The sequence below is a fragment of the Xenopus laevis genome, chromosome 1S (assembly GCF_017654675.1).
Source record: "Xenopus laevis strain J_2021 chromosome 1S, Xenopus_laevis_v10.1, whole genome shotgun sequence".
Lineage (NCBI taxonomy): Eukaryota > Metazoa > Chordata > Amphibia > Anura > Pipidae > Xenopus > Xenopus laevis.
Genome location: NC_054372.1, coordinates 41,962,606 through 41,983,539, shown reverse-complemented (window position 1 = coordinate 41,983,539; position 20,934 = coordinate 41,962,606). Strand labels below are relative to the sequence as shown.

The 20,934-nt window shown below is 39.2% G+C and overlaps 1 protein-coding gene across 3 annotated transcripts in view; it reads left to right on the top strand.

Annotated features, from left to right (window-relative positions):
* Positions 1–20,498, top strand: part of fnip2.S (folliculin interacting protein 2 S homeolog) — a 35,665-nt gene extending 15,167 nt beyond the window's left edge. For 2 of the 3 annotated variants that reach the window (XM_018243241.2, XM_018243239.2), the window contains exons 4-18: positions 1,366–1,466; positions 1,856–1,927; positions 2,018–2,112; positions 2,469–2,558; positions 5,319–5,390; positions 5,802–5,937; positions 7,213–7,414; positions 8,071–8,159; positions 9,452–9,598; positions 10,116–10,285; positions 10,582–11,764; positions 12,265–12,421; positions 13,419–13,619; positions 15,566–15,681; positions 16,522–20,498. In XM_018243241.2, the coding sequence (XP_018098730.1) occupies positions 1,366–1,466; positions 1,856–1,927; positions 2,018–2,112; positions 2,469–2,558; positions 5,319–5,390; positions 5,802–5,937; positions 7,213–7,414; positions 8,071–8,159; positions 9,452–9,598; positions 10,116–10,285; positions 10,582–11,764; positions 12,265–12,421; positions 13,419–13,619; positions 15,566–15,681; positions 16,522–16,600 (2,910 nt within the window). In that variant the 3' untranslated portion in view covers positions 16,601–20,498. The remainder of the gene's footprint in view (positions 1–1,365; positions 1,467–1,855; positions 1,928–2,017; positions 2,113–2,468; positions 2,559–5,318; positions 5,391–5,801; positions 5,938–7,212; positions 7,415–8,070; positions 8,160–9,451; positions 9,599–10,115; positions 10,286–10,581; positions 11,765–12,264; positions 12,422–13,418; positions 13,620–15,565; positions 15,682–16,521) is intronic. The other variant, XM_018243240.2, reaches the window with a different exon arrangement.
* Positions 20,499–20,934: the final 436 nt, after the last annotated feature.

The following is a 20,934-nucleotide window of genomic DNA, read 5'->3' as shown; positions in this document are numbered from 1 at the left end:
TGAAGTCCTGAAACAGCGAAAAGACAAGTTCAATTCTACTGGACACCAATTTGTGTTTTTTGGGGTTTTTTTTTAATCCCCTGGCCACCAATGTATTATTTTAATATTCTATAGGCCCCTGCCACTGTTTTTTTAAAAAATATTTTTTGGGGCCCCATTTTTTTTTTAACTTGTAAGGGGGGGCCCTGGCACTAATGGGTTTTTTTTTTAAATATTCTTTGGGGCCCCAATTTTTTTTTTAACTTGTAAGGGGGCCCTGACCATAAATAGCTTTTTATAACTTGTGTGTGTGGGGGGGGGTTACTTTTTTTAGCGCTGATGTCTGTGTGGTCTTTGGGCGGGATGGAGTGGGGCTTGGGTGGAGTGGGCGGGATCTGGGGTGGGTCTTGGGCGCCCCGAAAATTTTGTTGTACGGGGCCCCGTGATTTCAAATGGCGGCCCTGCCTACAAGGCTCCAAATGCTAAGTTAACTACAGGTGTTATCTTACATGCTTGGGGGGTTTTCTGAATAAGGGGTCTTATTGTAATGTGTGGCATAACTTTTTCCAGAAGCTACAACAAAACAGACCAGTGCTTTAACCATATTTTTGCACATTACATCTTCAGCTCCTTGTTATGTCTGGCACTCATAGGTGCAGTTCTTTGCATTTTCTTTAATTGATTAATTTAATTAAGTAAAAGGTTGCACAGTAAATGTATGCAATATTGACAGTGTGTAAGGGAGTCCTTTTTTGTGCAATTGTTTTGATGCACCTTAAAGGAGAAGGAAAGTCTTTGTGCACTTGGGAATGCCAAATGTTAGGCAGTTGCAATTCACTGCAGCCACCTTCCGGGTCTTCGTGTCTTCTTCCAGTGCTTCACCAATATCTATCTATTTTGGCGCATGCGCAGTTGTCCAAAACCAGCAAATTGCTCCAACTGCGCATGTCTCAGATTACCGAAGACCCGGAAGATGGCTGCCGTGAACTGGATCCCTGAATCTGCACCGAGGGGTAAGTAAAAAGTTAGGGGCATTTCCCCGTGGGGCAGCTAGGGGTTTTTTTTAGTTAAGGGTTGAATTCTCCTTTAAGGTCTGGAGCCCAAAATTACAGTGGCATGGAACACTGATTTTTACCCAACACACAAAAACTTCTTATTTCTGCCAGAATTTATACAATGTATGCATTTAATAATAACATGGGATTATAAACGTACAGGGTGCGCTATGGGTGTTTATTGTTTTTTCCACACCTGTATAAATCTTCCCCTTAGTGTCATCTGTGCAAGATACAAAATGTGTTCTTATTCCTCGTTCTTACGTCTTAAGCATCAGCCATTCTTGTGCTAAATCATTTTGTCACATTAAGACTTGTGTTTAACTTACAGTACACCAAACCTGCCTCTGATGTTAATATGTTGGGAGAGATGATGTTTGGCTCAGTGGCAATGAGTTACAAAGGGTCCACTTTGAAAATCCATTATATTCGGTGAGTCTGCAGCACCCAGTGTGCTCATCTAAATGTTCTTAAGCAGTCTTTTTTTTCAAGAATATGGAATTCATACATCACAAAGTGACAATGTATGCTGTATCCTAGAAATACACACACAGCTTTTCTGTATAATTCATTTGAGTAGACCCTTCTATTCATAGCCTTATAGCTGAAATTGTATCCCACCTCCTTCTCTTTATATCTTCCCATATGATAAACAGCATGTGATTTGCTATAGAGTTACCTACAGTAGCTGCTATTTCCATGACCAGTGCACACGGGTAGATTTAGTTTCTCTAACAGTAAAAAAAAAGTACTGCTGAATTGTTTGCTGCCACCTACTATGAAAGCATTTGGATTTATAGATGTGCTTTTTGCCTTGCCAGCTGCCCACCCCAACTTATGATCAGCAAGGTGTTTTCAGCCAAAGTGGGAAGCCTCAGCAGTAGTACCAATACGTAAGTCAACATTTATACCTCTCTTCATATGAAGGAAAATTATTGGAGATATTTAAAATTCATATATATCCTTTGACTATCCCTACTCAGCTTGCAGGACAGCTTGGAGAACATTAATCAAGATGGAGGTGGAGCAAAACTTGGTGCAAGTCAGAGTGGTCAGGGAACAGGTCAAAACCACTTAGGTATGTGTTTCTATGGGCTTTCATCTCTTCTTGGATTCTGGGTGGGTTTACCGGTTTCCTTCTATGCTAAACTTTTAATGGTAAACTTCAGGCAATTGAAATATATAAAACTGACCGTGTCTGTTTAAAAGATGTAGAATATATTATGTAGCAAATGTTTTTTCTAATGGGGAACACTTAATTTAACACCGTATCAACCCAAATAACCTGCAATTATTCTTTAGTCGGTGCTACGGTAGATTTATTTGGGTTTGGAAGTGGGAAAATATCTGAAATGATCTTTTAGCAAGTTATTAGGACATTTTGTTATATTTTTATTGTTGCTTCTCTTCATTTCCTTCCACTTCCCATTTTAGGTGTTTTACAGATGTGTGGCAGCAAACTGCTGCCTGCAATGTTTGAAGCTCGTCCCCTCCGGCTCATCCGGAGTGCCTCTTTCTTTGCAGGTTTGTGTGGAATGCAGAACAAAATAAAGACCACACAAGATAACCAATTATCATACTACATTTATAAAATCCTCTTCTTTTCAGAATTACCATGGGTCTCATTATTATTATCTAGATCATCCATATTCAGCCACTCCAGAGCCTATATGCCCTCTTCCTTCCTGATTACTGGGATCCCTGGGCCATGTATGATGGCTAGCTTCTAAAGTTGTGGTTGTAGGGCAGAAATTGTGTTAATCTGCAATGCCAAACCCTTGATCCTCCAGCTGTTAAACTCCACGCCATAACCAATGGCTGTATTGTAGTACATATGTAGTGTGATGACAGGTGGGAGTGTCCCCGGTTGGTCATCCCTGATGTACTGAAAGCTTCAGCTCTAGTACAGTGTATCCATTGTGAGTGACACGAAGGGGGTCCAGGGCTCTCTGCTCTACCCTAAGGGCAATGACGCATGAGTCTTTTGTCCACAAGTCTTTGCCATTACACCTGCTGTGGAGCTTGTAGGACTGATGGCATCCCCACATCTTTACTTTAATTTTTACACTTTACAATTTTTTTTAATTTAATTTACTTTCAAGATAGTAATGACCTGGTATTTCTGAAAAGTGTTACAGTCCATGATTGACAAATGACTTCTTCCCATTTGAACAGTGAATACATGTAATCCTAGCTGGTGAAATAATGATATCCTCTGTAAACCTGGGCATATACTAATCTATTTACACAACGTGCTTGTACCTTGGAACTTTCATGGACTGCTCCTACCATTTTAGTTTTATGCTAAAACCTCATGGCCAAAAGTACAGTGCTTGTGCTTCATTGGCTTGTGTCTATCCAGCCAGATTTTTTTTATCCTAATGATATAATTGTGAATAACTTGGGCCAGTAATATTGCCCCAGGTTTATGATCTTCCATATGGTAACGTCTGGGGTAGTGATCCAGTTTGGCCTTGAACTAGGTATTGCCAGGGCTGGTTTAATCCATCATGAGAGTGATGTCCAGCTTACAGCTGTTGTTGAAAACTACTGCCAGCAACATTCCATATTCCTGGATACGTTTAAAATGGAGAACACACAAGGAAATATCATCTTGAATCCAAATAGCAGTATGACATATTGCTTTGGAACAAGCCATTACAGCAAGGAAAGGAAACGTAGAACCGGTAGGGAAATAAATCCAGCTAATTGGAAAGTTCCCAGGTAGTAGCATACATTACATAACTGATTGGGGCACTTGGTATTTCACTACTTTATTGGTGTGTAGCAATCTGTCACTGATTAATTGCATTACAAAGTCTAGTCTCTTACTCCTATATTATAAGTTATAGGTTCCAATTATTTATGTAAATGTAAAATCTTTAGTGACACTGAATTTATTAATCTGTGGGCCTCCCAATATCCATTCAGATCAGATCTCTGGTGCTTCACTCTTTCCTGTGACTTTTATAAGCATCAGAAGGGAAAAGTATTGCTTCTAACAAGAAAAACCTTTTAAGTGAAATGTACTGAAATATATAGAAGTGCAAAAAATGACATAACCTCTCAAGTAAAAAATGTTTTTCAAGCTACTATTTGTTTACTACAGTTATGGTATTTTTCACAAGTCACTAACCCTGACCTGGTCCCCAAACAATTGCAATGAGAATCGCTGGTGATAACATCCATGTGTCGCTTCAGTCTCCGGAAAATTGCTTGAAGTTTCCTCTTGAGGCAACTTGAAGCGATTTGGGAGACTGAAGCGACACATGGGTTTTACCACCAGCGATTCACATTAATGCCGGTGGGACCGCTTTTACGGAAGATAAGTCGCCTCAGAAGCAGAGATTTATCGATGTCTCTTAATCTCCTGGTGTGCCATTGCCCTTATGTAAACAATAGTTAAATGTAAGGACTGCATTATTGTTTATGCTGTTCCTTAATCAGGCATTTTAGGCTGTTGGTAATTTGATATAGTTAATTCTGAAATTTGATGTGAGGCTAGACATGTTCTTAGGTTTCCCAGATGCCCTCAGACATGTGAATTGTGCTCTGATAATGTTCAGTCACTCTTTACTGCTGCACCATAAGTTGGAGTGAGATCACACCCCTTTTTTTCCTTCCCAGCAGCCTATCAACACAACAATGGGAAGGTAAACAGATAACCGCTCCCTGACACATAACTGCTCCCTGTCCTCTGCATTGCTAGGGCCACATGGGGGCTGAAATCTGCCTCCTGAAATATACTGATTTCAGCCCCTATGCAGGCAATAGCCTCCTCTTCTTTTCTCATCTGGAACTGTTGTGTTGACTCTGGTGACTCTGTTGACAAACTCTGCTGATTTTGGAGCAAAATTGATACTTCTCCAGTTTCTTTGCCAAAATCAACTGAGTGGGCTCTGGAGCCAACGCAATGGTTCCAGATGCGAAAAGAATAGGAAGCTACTGTTCACGTAGAGGCTGAAATCAGCCTGCATATGTATTCGTAATAGTTTCAAAGTATTAGCTCATTTATTAGTTTAAGAATAAACTGTTCACAGTGTAATTTAGAAAGAAAAATGACACCATAATAATCATGACAGAATCCTTTTAACAAGTGCATGCTCAAAGCTTGGTGGTTTCTTGTAATGAAAGTAGTCCTAATGCTGACAATGGGATTAGTTGCTGAAACAAAAGTCGTAACTAGTTTTTTATTCTATGATAGAATAATAGTAATACTAAAACAATATGGAATGGGAAGAATATTTACTAGCCAATGGTTTGATGTGCCTCTTGCCTCTGCAGCCCACAGCACACCTGTAGATATGCCCAGCCGGGGACACAGTGAAGACAAAGACAGCGGTATCGCTCGATCAGGTAACGCCATTGTGTTGAGATTCTGCATTCTTATTCATGACACCTGTCTTGTTTCTATTGTTTCTATTGGTTAATGTAACTGAAAACTGAAAAGTTTCACTTTTCCAATTCACCAAGAAAGGATTTCAACTTAAAATCTTTCTTGTTGTTCACTGTTTGCTTTTGGAAATTCCTATTCATTTCCTCAAGCAATCTGATACTGATTCAAGGTTCCTTGATTATCATTGTCGGAGAGATTTGGTCTGCCTTCATATGTATTATTACTGTGTGTATAGCGATGCTGATGAGGTCTATTATTATTGAGGCACATTTGCTACATCTATCTTGGATCATTATGTCAGCATTATTTCAGTGAATGTTCCATATGCAAGGTATTGTTTTGAGGTCAATATATTTCTTATTCTTTTGCAGCTTCCCTGAGCAGTCTCTTAATAACGCCTCTCCCATCTCCGGGCTCTTCATACTCCAGTAATTATGCCAGCAGCTACCAGCGGCGCTGGTTACGGAGTCAGACAACAAGTCTTGAGAATGGAGTCCTCCCTCGATGGCAAGTATTGCCTGAATTCTTTTATTTATATATTCGTTTTGTAGAGTATGGCCTAGGTTGCTTTGCCAGAATTGGGCCAGTTCCAACTTTTCTAACATAGTGGACACATTTTACGACGTGTCACATTTCAAGATCTGAATTACATTAAAGGGATACTGTCATGGGAAAAAAAATTTTTTTCAAAATGAATCAGTTAATAGTGCTGCTCCACCAGAATTCTGCACTGAAATCCATTTCTCAAAAGAGCAAACAGATTTTTTTATATTCAATTTTGAAATCTGACATGGGGCTAGACATTTTGTCAATTTCCCAGCTGCCCCAAGTCATGTGACTTGTGCTCTGATAAACTTCAATCACTCTTTACTGCTGTACTGCAAGTTGGAGTGATATCACCCCCCTCCCTTTTCCTCCCCAGCAGCCAAACAAAAGAACAATGGGAAGGTAACCAGATAACAGCTCCCTAACACAAGATAACAGCTGCCTGGTAGATCTAAGAACAGCACTCAATAGTAAAATCCCATGTCCCACTGAGACACATTCAGTTACATTGAGAAGGAACAACAGCAGCCTGCCAGAAAGCATTTCTCTCCTAAAGTGCAGGCACAAGTCACATGACCAGGGGCAGCTGGGAAATTGACAAAATGTCTAGCCCCATATCAGATTTCAAAATTGAATATAAAAAAATCTGTTTGCTCTTTTGAGAAATGGATTTCAGTGCAGAATTCTGCTGGAGCAGCACTATTAACTGATTCATTTTGGAAAAAATGTTTTTTTCCCATGACAGTATCCCTTTAAGTACATTGTTGTCTGGGCCAATCTGGAAGTCATTAGAACCCTAAAGCCTTTTCAGTTGCACAATTCAACCATAGAATTTCAGCTATATTCTTTTCTTGTCTAAAGTCAGTTAGCAAAGATGTGGTAACTGCTTTACAGCTGTGTCTGCCATTGGATGCTTGCAAGTAGGGATAGTGCGCTACTGAAGAAAGTTTAAATCCCATTTCTTATTACATTGGCCTCTGGTATTTTTTTTTCTTAACCAAAAATGGAAGATTTCCACCAGTTCTTGTATATGTTGCTGCAATACATTGATATTTCAATAGATGTTGCTGGTATCTGCCAGAGTTATCAGTGTCTCTCTTATTCATATTTGAATATGACTCTGAGCAGGCCCTTTTATAACCAGTATTTCCCATCAGCCTTAGGAATGCCAAGTTTTTTATGCTGAGGTGTAAACCACACTGATCATCTCGGATGTTCTCCTTTATTGTTTTGCAGGTCAGCAGATGAATCATTCAGCATGTCTGATGAAACAGATACCTCCAACCCTGCTACGGTTGGCAGAAAGAAAATTGCAGTCAGCATCATCTTCTCCTTACCAGAACAGGAGGATTCCCATAGCAGTTTCCAAGATTTTTTCTTCTCTCACTTCCCTCTGTTTGAATCGCATATGAACAAACTGAAGTCGGCAATAGAAAAGGTATCTGACTAAAGCGTGCTTTTATATTATGGCAGCATCCAGCCTTGTGGTACTATTATTTATTAGGATGATTGTGTGCAAGGCAGAGGGCTTTTCCCAGGTACTAAAGTGAATACAGTAGAACCCCAATTTTATTTCTACAGATTTTAAATTTTCCAATAATCTACGCTGTTTGATGCCATTTCTTGGGAGATGTTATATTAGGGTTCTTCTATAATTTAATGCTGCCCATCCATTGTAAGATCCACTTGTTTGGCCAGATGACCATAAAGCAAATGTGTGGCTGATTTGGCCACCCAAGTGGTGGTCCATATTTGGTTCACCTGAATCTTCAGCCTTTGTGAAACAAATAGTTGTCATGCAGGGCTGCAGAGTGTATGAAGAGCCTAATGTGTTTCTCAGCCAACTGTTTATTTGTTTTGTTTTCATTGTACCCAGCTAAAATCTGAATGAGCCTGAGTAACTTGGGGAGGAGCTGCTTTTTGGCCCTTACAGGAGCCAGCAGCCATGGTGACTCTGTTTGGCATGTACCTTATGGCCCAGTCCCTCAAATGCAACAGTTATGTACCTTTGAAATAGTTGTTTGCGTATCATAGACTAGCATTTTTAGATTATTTTTACTAGATTAAATTTATACTTTTTTACATTCTTTTTAGGCTATGATTTCTTGCAGAAAAATCACTGAATCAAGTCAGCGGGTTCAGTTCTACCTTAGTCGAGTTATGGAAGCCCTTGGACACTTTAGGTATGATCTACTGAGAATATTCTATATAACAAAATGTCTGCTTGGTTACAATGCACGGACTCGCAGTACGTTGCCCTCTGTAATGAATTAAGTCTGTATTCACAAGATACAATGGAGTTCTGTGACCATACCCAGGAGTGGAGGGGCTAAAGCTAATAACCAAACTGAGGCCTCCTCATGCGCACATACAGGAAGCATTATAATTAGGCACTTAAAGGAACAGTAACACCAAAAAATTTAAATGTTTTAAAGTAATGAAAATATCATGTAGTGTTGCCCTGCACTGGTAAAACTGATCTGTTTGCTTCAGAAACACTACTATAGTTCATATAAACAAGCTGCTGTGTAGCAATGGCGGAAAATGAAAAACGGCTATATGGCACAGGTTAACGAATGGATAACAGATAACACCATTAGACAGACAGAGCTTATCTGCTATCTGCTGTGTAACTTGAGCTTTTTCTCCTTTGAATGGCTGCCCCCATTGCTACACAGCAGCTTATTTATATAAACAATAGTAGTGTTTCTGAAGCAAACACACCAGTTTTACCAGTGCAGGGCAACACTGCATTATATTTTCATTACTTTAAAACACTTTTATTTTTTGACGTTACTGTTCCTTTAAACCATTGGATTTTAGGATAATTGAAAAATTGCACTTGTGTTTGCATATCAGACTATTAAAAATTACACCAAGATTATTCATTCACAGCTAAGGGATTCTTGGTGCTAACTTGGAAAACTACTTTGTCTACCTTTTAGTATTTTTGTGTCTATTTTCACTTTTGAAGCCTACGCTCACCTTTTCAAGCCTTATAAATTGCACATTTCCAGGTGCATTTTGAATATTTCCAACATGTTCTAAAACTCCTGTACTATAATAAAAATGTAACCTACATATAGGCAGGGATGGACATGTGATCTACGTATAGGCAGGGATGGACATGTGATCTTAGATGTGAGAAATCTGAAATCCTTGAAACTGTGTGTGGGGGAGGGGTTGAGGCGTACTGATAGTTTTAGAAAGTTTGGACTCTAATACTTTGATATGCAAACAGCAGCTTCTTATTTGGTAATAGTTATATAGTACCTAGTTTACTTATACAGTATATCCACTACAATGAATCCTATCAGCAGTCTGCTGTAATTAATCTTTTTAGTCAGAAGTGACGTCTAGTTGCTTATATTGGGTTGTCTGGTTATCCAACAAAAATTCACTGGCAGTGTGAAAAAGTTAAATATACTGTATGATTTACATAGAACTCAACTTTTACTTCTTTCTTGTGAACCAGGGAAACGATTTGGAATTTGTACTCTGTACCCCGTGTTGCAGAACCGGTGTGGCTCACCATGGTGTCCAGTAGTTCTGAGAAAAGTCACCTCTGCCAGCAGTTTCTGAAAGAGTTTGTTTACCTTTCTGAGCAGCTAAATAAGAATCAGTAAGTTCCAATGTATGCACACACATACAGTATAAGGGGATTGTTTCACCACTTAATGTGGCTTGAGGGATTTTGGAGAACAAGCAGAGGTTTCTTCGACACTTATGGGAATTGAATTGAAGTGTTAGTGTAATACTAAATGTAAATGTGAAGAGGGGACTGGGCCCCTCTGGTCGGTGCTGTCAGTGGGTGGGAGTAGGAAATGTGCTTACATCTCCATTTAATATGAGGAATAGGTGGGTGAGTTGCAATGTACAGAAGTGTAGAACGGGAATCCTCGGGTTGCCATGGAAATGAATCATAAAATCCAACATTCTTTTGTCTTTGTGTTGGCAATTATAACCATTATAACTAAGCTAGCAATTCACATCCTGCCTGGATTTGTAATTGAATTAATAGATATCAAAAAACACGCCTCTCTTACTATTGCCTTCCTCCATTACTTTTAGCAAATTACCAATTACAAAGAAAAGTCGTTTGTACCAGACAATTTCATGTGTTCATTTGCACGTTTCAGGTTTTTTGCAGCTTTGCTAACGGCTGTGTTAACCTACCACTTAGCCTGGGTTCCAACTGTCATGCCAAATGGCCATCCTCCTATCAAATCCTTCTCAGAAAAACATACTTCTCAATCCGTCAATTTGCTGGCAAAGTCACACCCTTACAACCCCCTCTGGGCCCAACTTGGTAAGTTACATGCCAGTTTAAAAAAATATATACATTGTTTCATTTATCTGACAAACCTTTGTTAATTTATATAGTTAAACTTGGGCCTAAAACATGTTTGGCACAAAAAAAGGTATGTGGTAATAAAGAAAACCTATGCCTTCAGTGTGAATACTTAACTACTTCTGTCAGTATGAATTCTTAACCAAGGGGCATAACTACATTAAAAGCAGACCCTGCAGCCTAGATGGTATAGGGGGGGCCCACAAGGCCCTCATTAATGAGCTTGGTCTCATTTTCCACTTCCTTGTCCACAGGAGACCTCTATGGGGCCATTGGATCTCCAGTCAGGATGACTCGAACCGTAGTGGTCGGCAAACGAAAAGATTTAGTTCATCGCATTCTTTACGTTTTAACGTATTTCATTCGCTGCTCAGAGCTTCAAGAGAACCATCTTGTGCACAGCCGGCTCCTGAGGGATGGAGAGCAAATTATAAATGGCAGTCAAATGACCACATCTCTGGAGAAGGGCGAGGTGGAAGATTCTGAATATGTCATTGTAACTGTTAATAATGAACCGGCTCTGGTACCTCCATCTTTGCCCAGCAACACAGGTGCAACTTCACTGAAACCAGAGGACACTTCTTTAAGGAAATCTGATGTGTGCTTCTCACAGCAAGAGGAAAGTAGTCATACATTTTTGGGTGCAAATGAATACCAATCTACACATGGCAGTTATGGCTCCTGCAAAGAATACCCAATTTCTGTTAAAGATCCCAAGCTGGAGACAGTCATCCCTGTCACAAGAACGGCAGCATGTAGTGTTGAAAGCCTCATAAAACCTGAATACATTTCATCTCCTGTAACAACATCAAAGTGGTCAAAGACCGGCAACTATACAAACATGAATAAGGAGTCTTCAGTTGAGAAAGTAACTTTTGTTGTGGGTTGTTCTCCATCACCGGAAGGTTGTAGGAAGGGACTGACAGAAGTAGTAAACCAAAATCATGGGTCGTCTTGTGACAACTCCAAAGAAAAAGGTGATACAGTTGATAGTCCAGTTACTACACCAAAAAAGACTATTTATGCACGGATTCCATCCTGTGATGGTTGTTCCAGTATATTTGATGAGTACTTTACAGAAGGGAATAGTATTGAAACCAATACAGTAGATGTTCTACCCTCTCATGAGTTTTTATCCAAAAAATTCTTGCCCTCTGTTCCTGTTACGGAAGAAAAACTAATCAACCGTATTGACACACGGACAAATCCCCCCAAACACTCTGCTAATATGAGACCTAACGTGTGTTCCTTCCCACTACCTTCTCAAAATCTCCCCTGTGAGACCCAATGGGAAAGCAGTGAGGTCAGAGTAGAAGGAGACATTCCAAGAAATGAAAGCTGTGACAGCGCCCTTGGAAACAGCGATGATGAGTTTGGTACATGCCATACACCTTCAGATTATCACAGTCACCCAGAAGTGGAACTTCCACTGCCCAGGTAACCTACATGGAAATGGTTCATCCGGTTTTAAAGACACAATAAAAACACAACTTCTGTTCTTTATATTCGCTCAGAGGAAAACATTTTGCTACATAAGGCCTTGGTATTTATGATTGAGCTTAGTCTGAACATAAGCGAAAGCTTGAAGCACTGTTTGGGAAAGTTTTTGCACTTATTTTTAATCTAATTTTCACATGAAATGGGCAACAAATAAGGTATGAAAATCAGTTTTTCAGCATCTTCTATCTGCAGTAGCTCTAGGGCCAAGTATATCCTTCATTGAGGTATTATAACCAATGCATTTATGGTTGATCAGCTTTGGCTATGTCTTCAAGGCTCCTGAGCTGACCTCTTTCAATACAACCTTTTCCTTAGAATATTTTTTTTTTTTTTTTTACATTTTTTTTGTTATTTTTCAAAATCTTTAAATGTCTAGTAAATTAGCACTTTACAATACACTTTCTTATCTGGTAATAACCTTATTTTTGCCATTTTAGGTCTGACCTCATTAGCAGCCCAAATCTGAAAAACTTTAGCCGATCTCTGTTTGCGGGCTATTGCCCCACGTACATGCCTGATATGGTGCTACATGGTATAAGCAGTGATGAGAAACTAAAGCAGTGTTTACCATCTGGTCTGGCCCATGCAATGCACGTAAGCGCAATTAATTTAGTGTTATTAATTCTGTATGGGGGGTTAAAGAGAAGACATTGATAAAGCGGTTTATTGATTTTAGGTATATGTGAAGCCTAGTGTTGTGGTGCCGTAATTGATACCATTATATGACATTTTGGTTCTGGAAAAGCAGAATATGCGTATTTATGAGTACTGTGACATGGTTCTTGTATGATTTCTGGGATGTTGTCAAATAATATACAGGCAAAGCTTTGAAAATGTACCACTTTTTAACTTGCTTTATTTAAAGGTGCCATGATATTCTTTTCTTGTTAATATGCGTGTTGTTAGAAATCTCCTCCTAGGGTCACTTTATAAAGACTTCAGTGGATCAGGGTAAGTAGCCCTAACCCACGTTTTTTGATTAGGGCTAGGCACAGACAAAATTAGACAAGTTAATAGAATGTGCCCCATCTGATACACACAGAGAGGTACCAGTTGGACCTTGGTGCCTAAATATTGAGTTGCATCAAATAACATACTTTGCTCTGCCTGTTTTGTGTTAGTGACTGAGAGAGTGACCTACAAATAGTACTAAGACTGAAGTTTGGTCTTGCCCTGGTATTGTTCATTACTGAGTTGTTGGGAACCACTAACCGTTTGTGTAAAGTTGCTCCTGCAAATAAATGGAATTTCCCCCACTTACATCCGCAAACGGATAAGAAGGGGCTAGTGGTAAATAAACCACATCACCAAGAAACACACAGATGAGGTGGATTTTTATTACTTCCCAGCACTGAATATAGGACACTCAGTCATGTTGTTTTGGTTTCTAAGAAGTTCTAAAGCAGTGTATTGAAAGGCTTCCTTTCCAGCTAACGTGTGTGTTGTATTCCACTGATCATATGATGCGAGAATGATGACGGGAAGATACATTGCGTGCTATTCCATATGAGGTGTTTACGTTTTAACAGTGTAACAAAGTATGCTTCTGCTTTCTATGGACTGACCGTCGTTTTTCGTTTTACCCCCCTAGCACCCTGTGTTGGATGAGCCAATAGCAGAAGCTATTTGTATTATAGCCGACACAGATAAATGGTCTGTGCAGGTGGCCAGCAGCCAGAAGAAGCCTTTGGACAGTATTAAGCTTGGAACTGATGTCTTGGTATCCAGTCAAGTGTCCAGTTTGGTGCAGTCTATCTTACAGCTTTACAAGCTCAAAACTACATCTGTTTTTGTAAGTTTTGTTCAAGTTTTGAATAAAATGTTCAAACAAGAAGACGGGTTATTAAAATGTCCCATGTGGCTTCTAATTTTTATTTGGAATAATCTACACAGGATTATATACAAGGCTACTGAATTAACTCTTTGTTATATCAATTGGCTCCTTCTATGTTTGTTAAAGGAGAAGGGAAGGCTTTATCATTGGAGCATGCAAGGTTAATTACAATTCCTAATATAAGACCCCTAGCTTAAAGCTACTCTCATTACCACCCTTTACTAATTAAGCTTTTCCTTGGCCTTTAAAGGTATTGTGGAGTAAAATTGCTTTTCTAAGCACTGCTGTAATTTACATTAATTTATTTTTTTATTTTCATGATATCAGCAGTAGTACAGTGCTCGTGTCATGAATGTAACAAGTGCTCCCAGTGTCCTGCCATGGGATAGACTGAAAGGCAAAAGCTTCAGTTACTATTAAGGTGTATCAAAGATGAGAGGAGTGCTCTTCTAAACACTTTTGAAATGTAATGATTAGCAGTTATTGCCTTATTAACTTTCAGGTTCATTTATTGGCAGTTTTATACTGTTTAAAGGAACGGTAACCCCAAAAAAGCAAGTGTTTTAAATGAATGATATAGTATAGTGTTGCTCTGCACTGATAAAACTGGTGTGTTTAATTCAGAAACACAACTATATAAACAAGCTGCTGTGTAGCCATGGGGGGCAAAGAGAAGAAATTACCAAACACACAAGGGCAAGTGTAGCGAGGGGGGACCCGTGTGTTTAATTCACGTCAGTGATGTAACATTTCAGGGGCAGGCCCCTTCGTCGTTGCATCACTGTCGTGAATTAAACACACGGGTCCCCCCTCGCTACACTTGCCCTCGTGTGTTTGGTAATTTCTTCTCTTTGAGTACATTGGAGAGGTGCCGACCTCTTTTCCAAACACCGGGCAAACATCCTGCAGAGGCCGGGGAATATAGGCATCATGGTTGCAGAATTTAGCCATGGGGCAGCCTTTCAAGCACAGGAGGCACAGTAGATAATGGATAAGTTCTAAAGAATCCCATTGTATACTACAGAGCTTATCTGTTATCTGCTGTGTAACCTGTGCCTTTTCTGCTTTTTCTATCTTAAATGGATGCCCCCATGGCTACACAGCAGCTTCTTTATATAAACTATAGTAGATTTTCTGAAGCAAACACACAAGGTTTACCAGTGCAGCACAACAGGACATTATATTTTTGTTTGTTTAAAACACTTAATTTGTTTTGGTGTTACTATTCTTTTAATAAGGCTTTCAAATAAGCAGTTCTCTCTCGGAGCTACTATCAGTGGCCAAGGATTCATCTAGTATCCAAACAGCATTTCCAGTAAGACACCATTCTGCAATATTCTCCCTCCATCCCTGGGAATATTCTAGCTGTAATGACCGCCTTAGGGAAAAATATTGCACTTTAATACAGCATAGCTTATTGAGGCCCCAACTGAAATATCTCAATGACTTCTTACACCAAAAACAGTGGGTGACTGAGGGCCTAGAAAGCTGTACTTGGCTGAATGGAGCAGCTTTTTCCCCTCTGGCTGCCTGAATGTTCCATTGGACAGAGAAAACAAAATGCAAAGCAATGTTTCAATGGATAAACAGCCTGTTCACTTAACCTTTGGGCCCATCTTTTACAATCTTATACATAGTGCTCAGAGATAACTGGGAAGACATCCATTATTGGAGGCAAAACAATCCTACTGGGTTTATTTAATGTTTACCTGATTTTGTAGTAGACTTACTGTACTACTACAGATCCCTTATGTGGAAAACCACAGGTCCCAAGCATTCTGAATGACAGGTCCCCTACCTATATAATAATATTTAATAGTATACAATTTAATAGTTAACAGATGTATTATTTAGTTTACAATCACAACCCGTAAGGTCTGAATGTAACTTTTCTGTTTTAAAAGTGTGTGATGCATCTTGAGGACAAGCTGCAAGAGATGTACTTGAAAAGTAAAATGCTGTCGGAATATTTGAGAGGACACACAAGAGTCCACGTGAAGGAACTTGGGGTTGTTCTTGGGTAAGCATGTGCTGATCTGTGTGTGTGTGTTTAATGCTGTGCCCATACAGCTAGCGCTCTCCCTCTCCCTCTCCCCTCATGAACAAGTAGGTGATGTATCATTGCAGAACATTTCGGATGGGGACGGTCTGAAAGAAACTATAAAACAAGCACTTTTGTTTCTTCTTTCAATAAAAAAGAAGTAAAAATCGAATTTTTAATAATATCCATTATAAAGTCACTATTCATTATGCAAATGTCACTCACTGGTATAATTACTAGCCTGCAAATCTTCCCTACAACGCAAGCTATTTATGTAATGAAATATTGGGCTGGCATTGAATGCACTTGAATGAGCTATGACACAGGTGATGCCATGTTGTTTTTTAATAGCATCAGACCCAGCTGAGATCCTTTGAACAGAGCCGGGCCAACCCAGCCAGGCGCCCTAGTCAACCTGGCCGGCCACGGCACTGGCTGAGTGCGCGCTCGATTGCTCATGCACGAAACTGCGCTCAATCTCGCAGTGCAGAATCGCATTTACACACAGAATACAAGCGCCAGTCGGGGAGAGACAGGACCAGACATGGGGTAGGCGACAGAGCAGGTAAGTGCCTACTCTGCCTACCCCTAGTTCCGGCCCTGCCTTTGAATGAATTAAAGCAGAACAAAACCTTAAATACCCTGGACCAGTGCACCTCTTCTATAAAAAAGAAAAAGCAGCTGTGGTGCCAAAGTCTTTCTTGACTGTCCAGTAGTAATCTTATGGCCTACTGGCGACCTTTTCTGTTCCAGGAAAATGCTTTGAATATTCTTTGCAAAAGTCAATTACCAAATATTTTTGTTTCCTTTGTTCTTCAGGATTGATTCAAGTGATCTTCCTTTGTTGGCTGCCGTGGCAAGCACACATTCTCCTCATGTGGCTCAAATCCTTTTATAAGCTGGACTTTACTACAGTCATTCCATAGGCTGAAAGGGGGAATTTACCTTTAAAGAAGAGCGCAAATGCACTCTGGAGAAAAGAGCGAGAAGAGCACAGACTTGTTTCTTCCACGAAAACCACGAACTCTACTTTCTCATCCAGGAACCGGTTGAAGTTTACATGACATACAAGGCATTATGATATTCCCTGTGGCCTTAGTTTTGCTTACTGGGAAGGATGTACATTACGTTGTACACAAAGACAGTCTTGGATTTGTATTCTAGTTTGGTTGGCGATAAACACGCGAATATAGCCAGGCATTCCTACTGCAGTGAACTTATGGTGGGAGAGCTCCTTCCATGTAGCATGATTCTTCTGTGTCGTACCATTTGTTGTTTTCATGTTTTTTGTTGTTACGTTTGTTTTAATTTTCTTCTACGGTTCTTTGTTTACTTTTGTTCCCCCGTATAATTAATTGGCATTGTGTCATTTCGGTACATTTAAAACAGGCACGCTTTAAAGAAAGCTGCTTCCAGATGGAGCCCGTGGTTGTCTCTCTCTTTATTAGGAATGGCACAATCTGTCTTTGGTTGCAAGAGAATTCTCAATGTAACCGACCTCCTGTTAGAAGCTAAAATTGTCCATTTGCATGGAGAACCACAAAAATGATGTGCCATTCTTCTAAGGAAAAAGACAACATTTGGGAGATCAGCAGGAAGGCTGTGATACTTTATTTATAGAAATGATTTACAGTACATCAAAGATGTGTAATTTTAGGCCTCTGAGAACTTGTTGACCTACAACTTCTAGCACCGGGCCCACCCAAGAGCCTTTGGATTAAGAGAGTTGTAACTGAACAACATCTGGAGGGCTTCCAGTTGCCCATGCCTGGTTTACATACTTTAGTTGAATGTAGGTGGTTGACATTGCTGTAATTCATTAGCCTACATTCCTGCAGTTTGCACACGGGGACAGTCTTACTGTTCCAATTAAGGTTCACAGTTTGCTTTATTTCTCTGTTTATCATTTGATGCTGGTTCATTAAAGATTTACCCAAGTGACAGATTAATCAGATACTAATGTGACCTTCAAATAAACTGCCCAGAACAGTTACCATCTCTCTCTTCCCTTTCCAAGGCACTAAGGCCTAGTTATCATTTGTTATTTTAACATAAATACGAAAACTGACAATCATGAATTATTATTTTTTTTTAGTTACAAAATTCTTCTATTTGTTGGATTCACTTTTGGATCTAATCTCATTGAGCTGCAGAATTATTTCAGGCAATTAGAGGAAATGGTTATGTAATGTAGTCTATTCACCAACGCCATTGAGAAAGATATGGGCCTGCTGATAACTGGTGGGAACATCTGGTTTTAGGACACTTGTAAAAGAGAGAAAGCAGTCAAAAATTCACAAGGTCATCAGCTTTTTTAGAGAGTTATTTCTAGAATTGTCTCATTGTCCCAAATAGGAAATCCTATATAAATGAATAGATGATATCTATATCCCAAGTATGTAGATATAAATGTGTAGAAATCCATTTTACACTTGTTTTTCATCACTTATGAACTCTATTTTCTGGATGGATCATCTATGGCTGTGCCAAAATACATACGGCATATGTTCTGACCCTCGAGGAGAACCATTGTGATGGACTTTCATTTCGTACAATAATCCCAACATTCCATGGTTTCAGGTGTCAAATCCAAAAAAGTCTGTGGTTTCAGGAGTCAAATCAGAAAAAGTTGCAGTTTTCTGCAAAAAATCTGAAAAATTCATACGATTCAGATTTTTTCACAACTTTATCAAATTTGTTACCGCACAAGAACTTTTCGAAAAACGTATTGATAAATAAGGGGGGGGGAGAGTCTGTGCGGATTTGATCGGAGTAGTTCTCAGAAAATAGAACTTTTCGGATTTTGATAAATAATCCCCCTATAAATCAGTCTTTCCAATTGTGATCTTCTTAATTTAAGTGTCAAGGCACTTGGCAAAGTGTAATGATTGGTAAACTGGGGATTGTGTTATTGTGTTGCTTTTTTTTTTTTTAGGACCTATTGTTTTTTCCTTTTAAATACTTGAGACTTGGAACCATTACACTTTAGGGAAAATAAACCATGTCATTGTCTGGGGTAAGAAAGTACTGCTGTTACTGGACTGTTTTTAGATATGCACATTTTTTTTGGTGTTTTTGCAAAATATACTAGGTGTAACAAGAAGTCATATGACCCACAATAGGGAAGGATTTACAAAAGTGGAGTTTCATATAGCTAGCCATTATCGTGCTGTGCCAGATCAGGCTGCTCCAATTCTTTGGCCAATGATTGGACCCATCAGTTGAAGGCTACATCGATGCTGATTCAACCTTCAGGATTTTTAAAACTGCCACACACTGGTTGGGAGGCCTGATGGTTTGACCCATACATGTCCAATAAGCTACAGATGCTGTTTGAAAGAGTGATGATTGATCTGCATATGGTCAGCTATATATTCTAGCTAGCCAGCTAGTTGAGGCTCATCATAAGGAATCTACAAATAGTTCTAATAGCTCCGCACAAGGAAAGCAAATGAAAATCAGATGGTTATAGGTTGCCATAATATATAATATCTACACCAGTTCTGGAAATTCCACTGTAGGGAGATCTTAAATGGTATTTGTTTGGTTCTTGTGCTCCACTAAACAATGGATGGATCAAGAACAGATGTTGCCAAAACACTCCAAATGTTTCTGTGTAGTTGACTGATTTAGCAAAGTAATTTATGCTCATACATAGGATAGTATTTCAGTTCTGTCATTGGAGCCTTTAGACAGGCAGGAGAACTAAAACAACCCTTGGGCCTCCAGTTGGACAGCTTTGTGTGCTCTTCTTCTCAGCTCTCCTGTCCAGTGATTATTTTAGGTGCATTTGACCTTATTGTACTAGTTCTTTTGCTGTTGGAGTCGAAGCATTAGTAATTGTAAAACTATCAGAGCCAAATGCAAGAGATGCTCATACAATACATATGCACGTGTCCATGAAACAATGTTCATTCCTATGAATGCAAAGAACTGTGGCCCAGGCTGAAGCCCTTATTCCAGATACAGGACATACAGAAAAAGACTGAACCTAAACAGACCTTAATCACTGTCTTTTTGGGACTTCTACCTCACAGATTACGGCTTTGTATGTCTTGTTAAGTCTTAATTATTTTTTTATGAAATGATTGTAAGATAATGATATTATGACCTGGAAGCACAGAATGTATCTTTGTGTCCTGCAATGGAATTGCTTTGCTTATCTTGCTGTATTTATAAATTGCAACGCTACTTCACAAGTGAAAGTGATTGGAACATGTCGCGTGAATGTTTGGCTGTGCTTGTGGTCATTGGATTAGATGTAAGTTTCATTTCTAGCAGTATTAGAGCAGGTTTCATTCTAGGCAAATATGTCACAATGCCTTAGGACTGTGATTATTTTTTTTAAAAAAAATAAACACTATTGATTTGCAGAATTTTTAATTCTGAAAAAAAAAAATCCAGTAATAATCCAGTAAGAATATATCATTCATTTGGCCTGAGGTAAAATTTACCCTTAAAGAGAAAGTACTTACATACAGCTCAGAAGAAATTCCTTTATTTTACAAGCATGAAGCATATTTGTCCCCGTGTTTTGGATTTCTTTGTTTTATTTTCCCCTTTTCGGGTTTAAAATTAAAATCTATAATTAAGAAAAAAAGAAGGATCACTTTTGTAGCTGTGAGTGATATCCAAACAGATTTACACCATTAAATCGGAATCAGGTATCCCATAAGATTATTCATGTTTTGAATCTGTGCCTGCCTCTATTTTCCCCAATTTGGGGATTTTTTTAGCTGTTGTAGTCTGTATACTTTTTGTGGAAATTGGTGCAATAAAGCTTTTTGAGTACAAAAGCATTCTGTTTGTTTTCTGGTTTCCTTCTAAGGGGCAAATTCACTAACCTGCGCAGTTGCGCTAGCGCAGGCTTCGCCGCACTTCGCCAGGCGAAGTTTCGCCAGGGCGCTGCTAATTCACTAAAAAAATTTTTAGCAGTAAAGATCTGTGTCTCCAAAGATGCATTCACTGCACTGCACACCCACTCACAATATATAGTACACATAGAATAGAAATAATAGTAATTTATACAGATAATTACTATTGAGAAGCTGAAAATGTAGGCTGGTGCAATAAGTTCAGTATATAAAATGGCATTTTAGCTTTATAGTAATTACAAATGAGGAAATCCATCCTCATACTACACTGTATTTAAAGGAGCAAACATTCGCTGGAAGTGGTGTGTACTTTTCTCATCATTCCTCAAGGTGGCCCTCTTGTGCTGATGGTCAACAA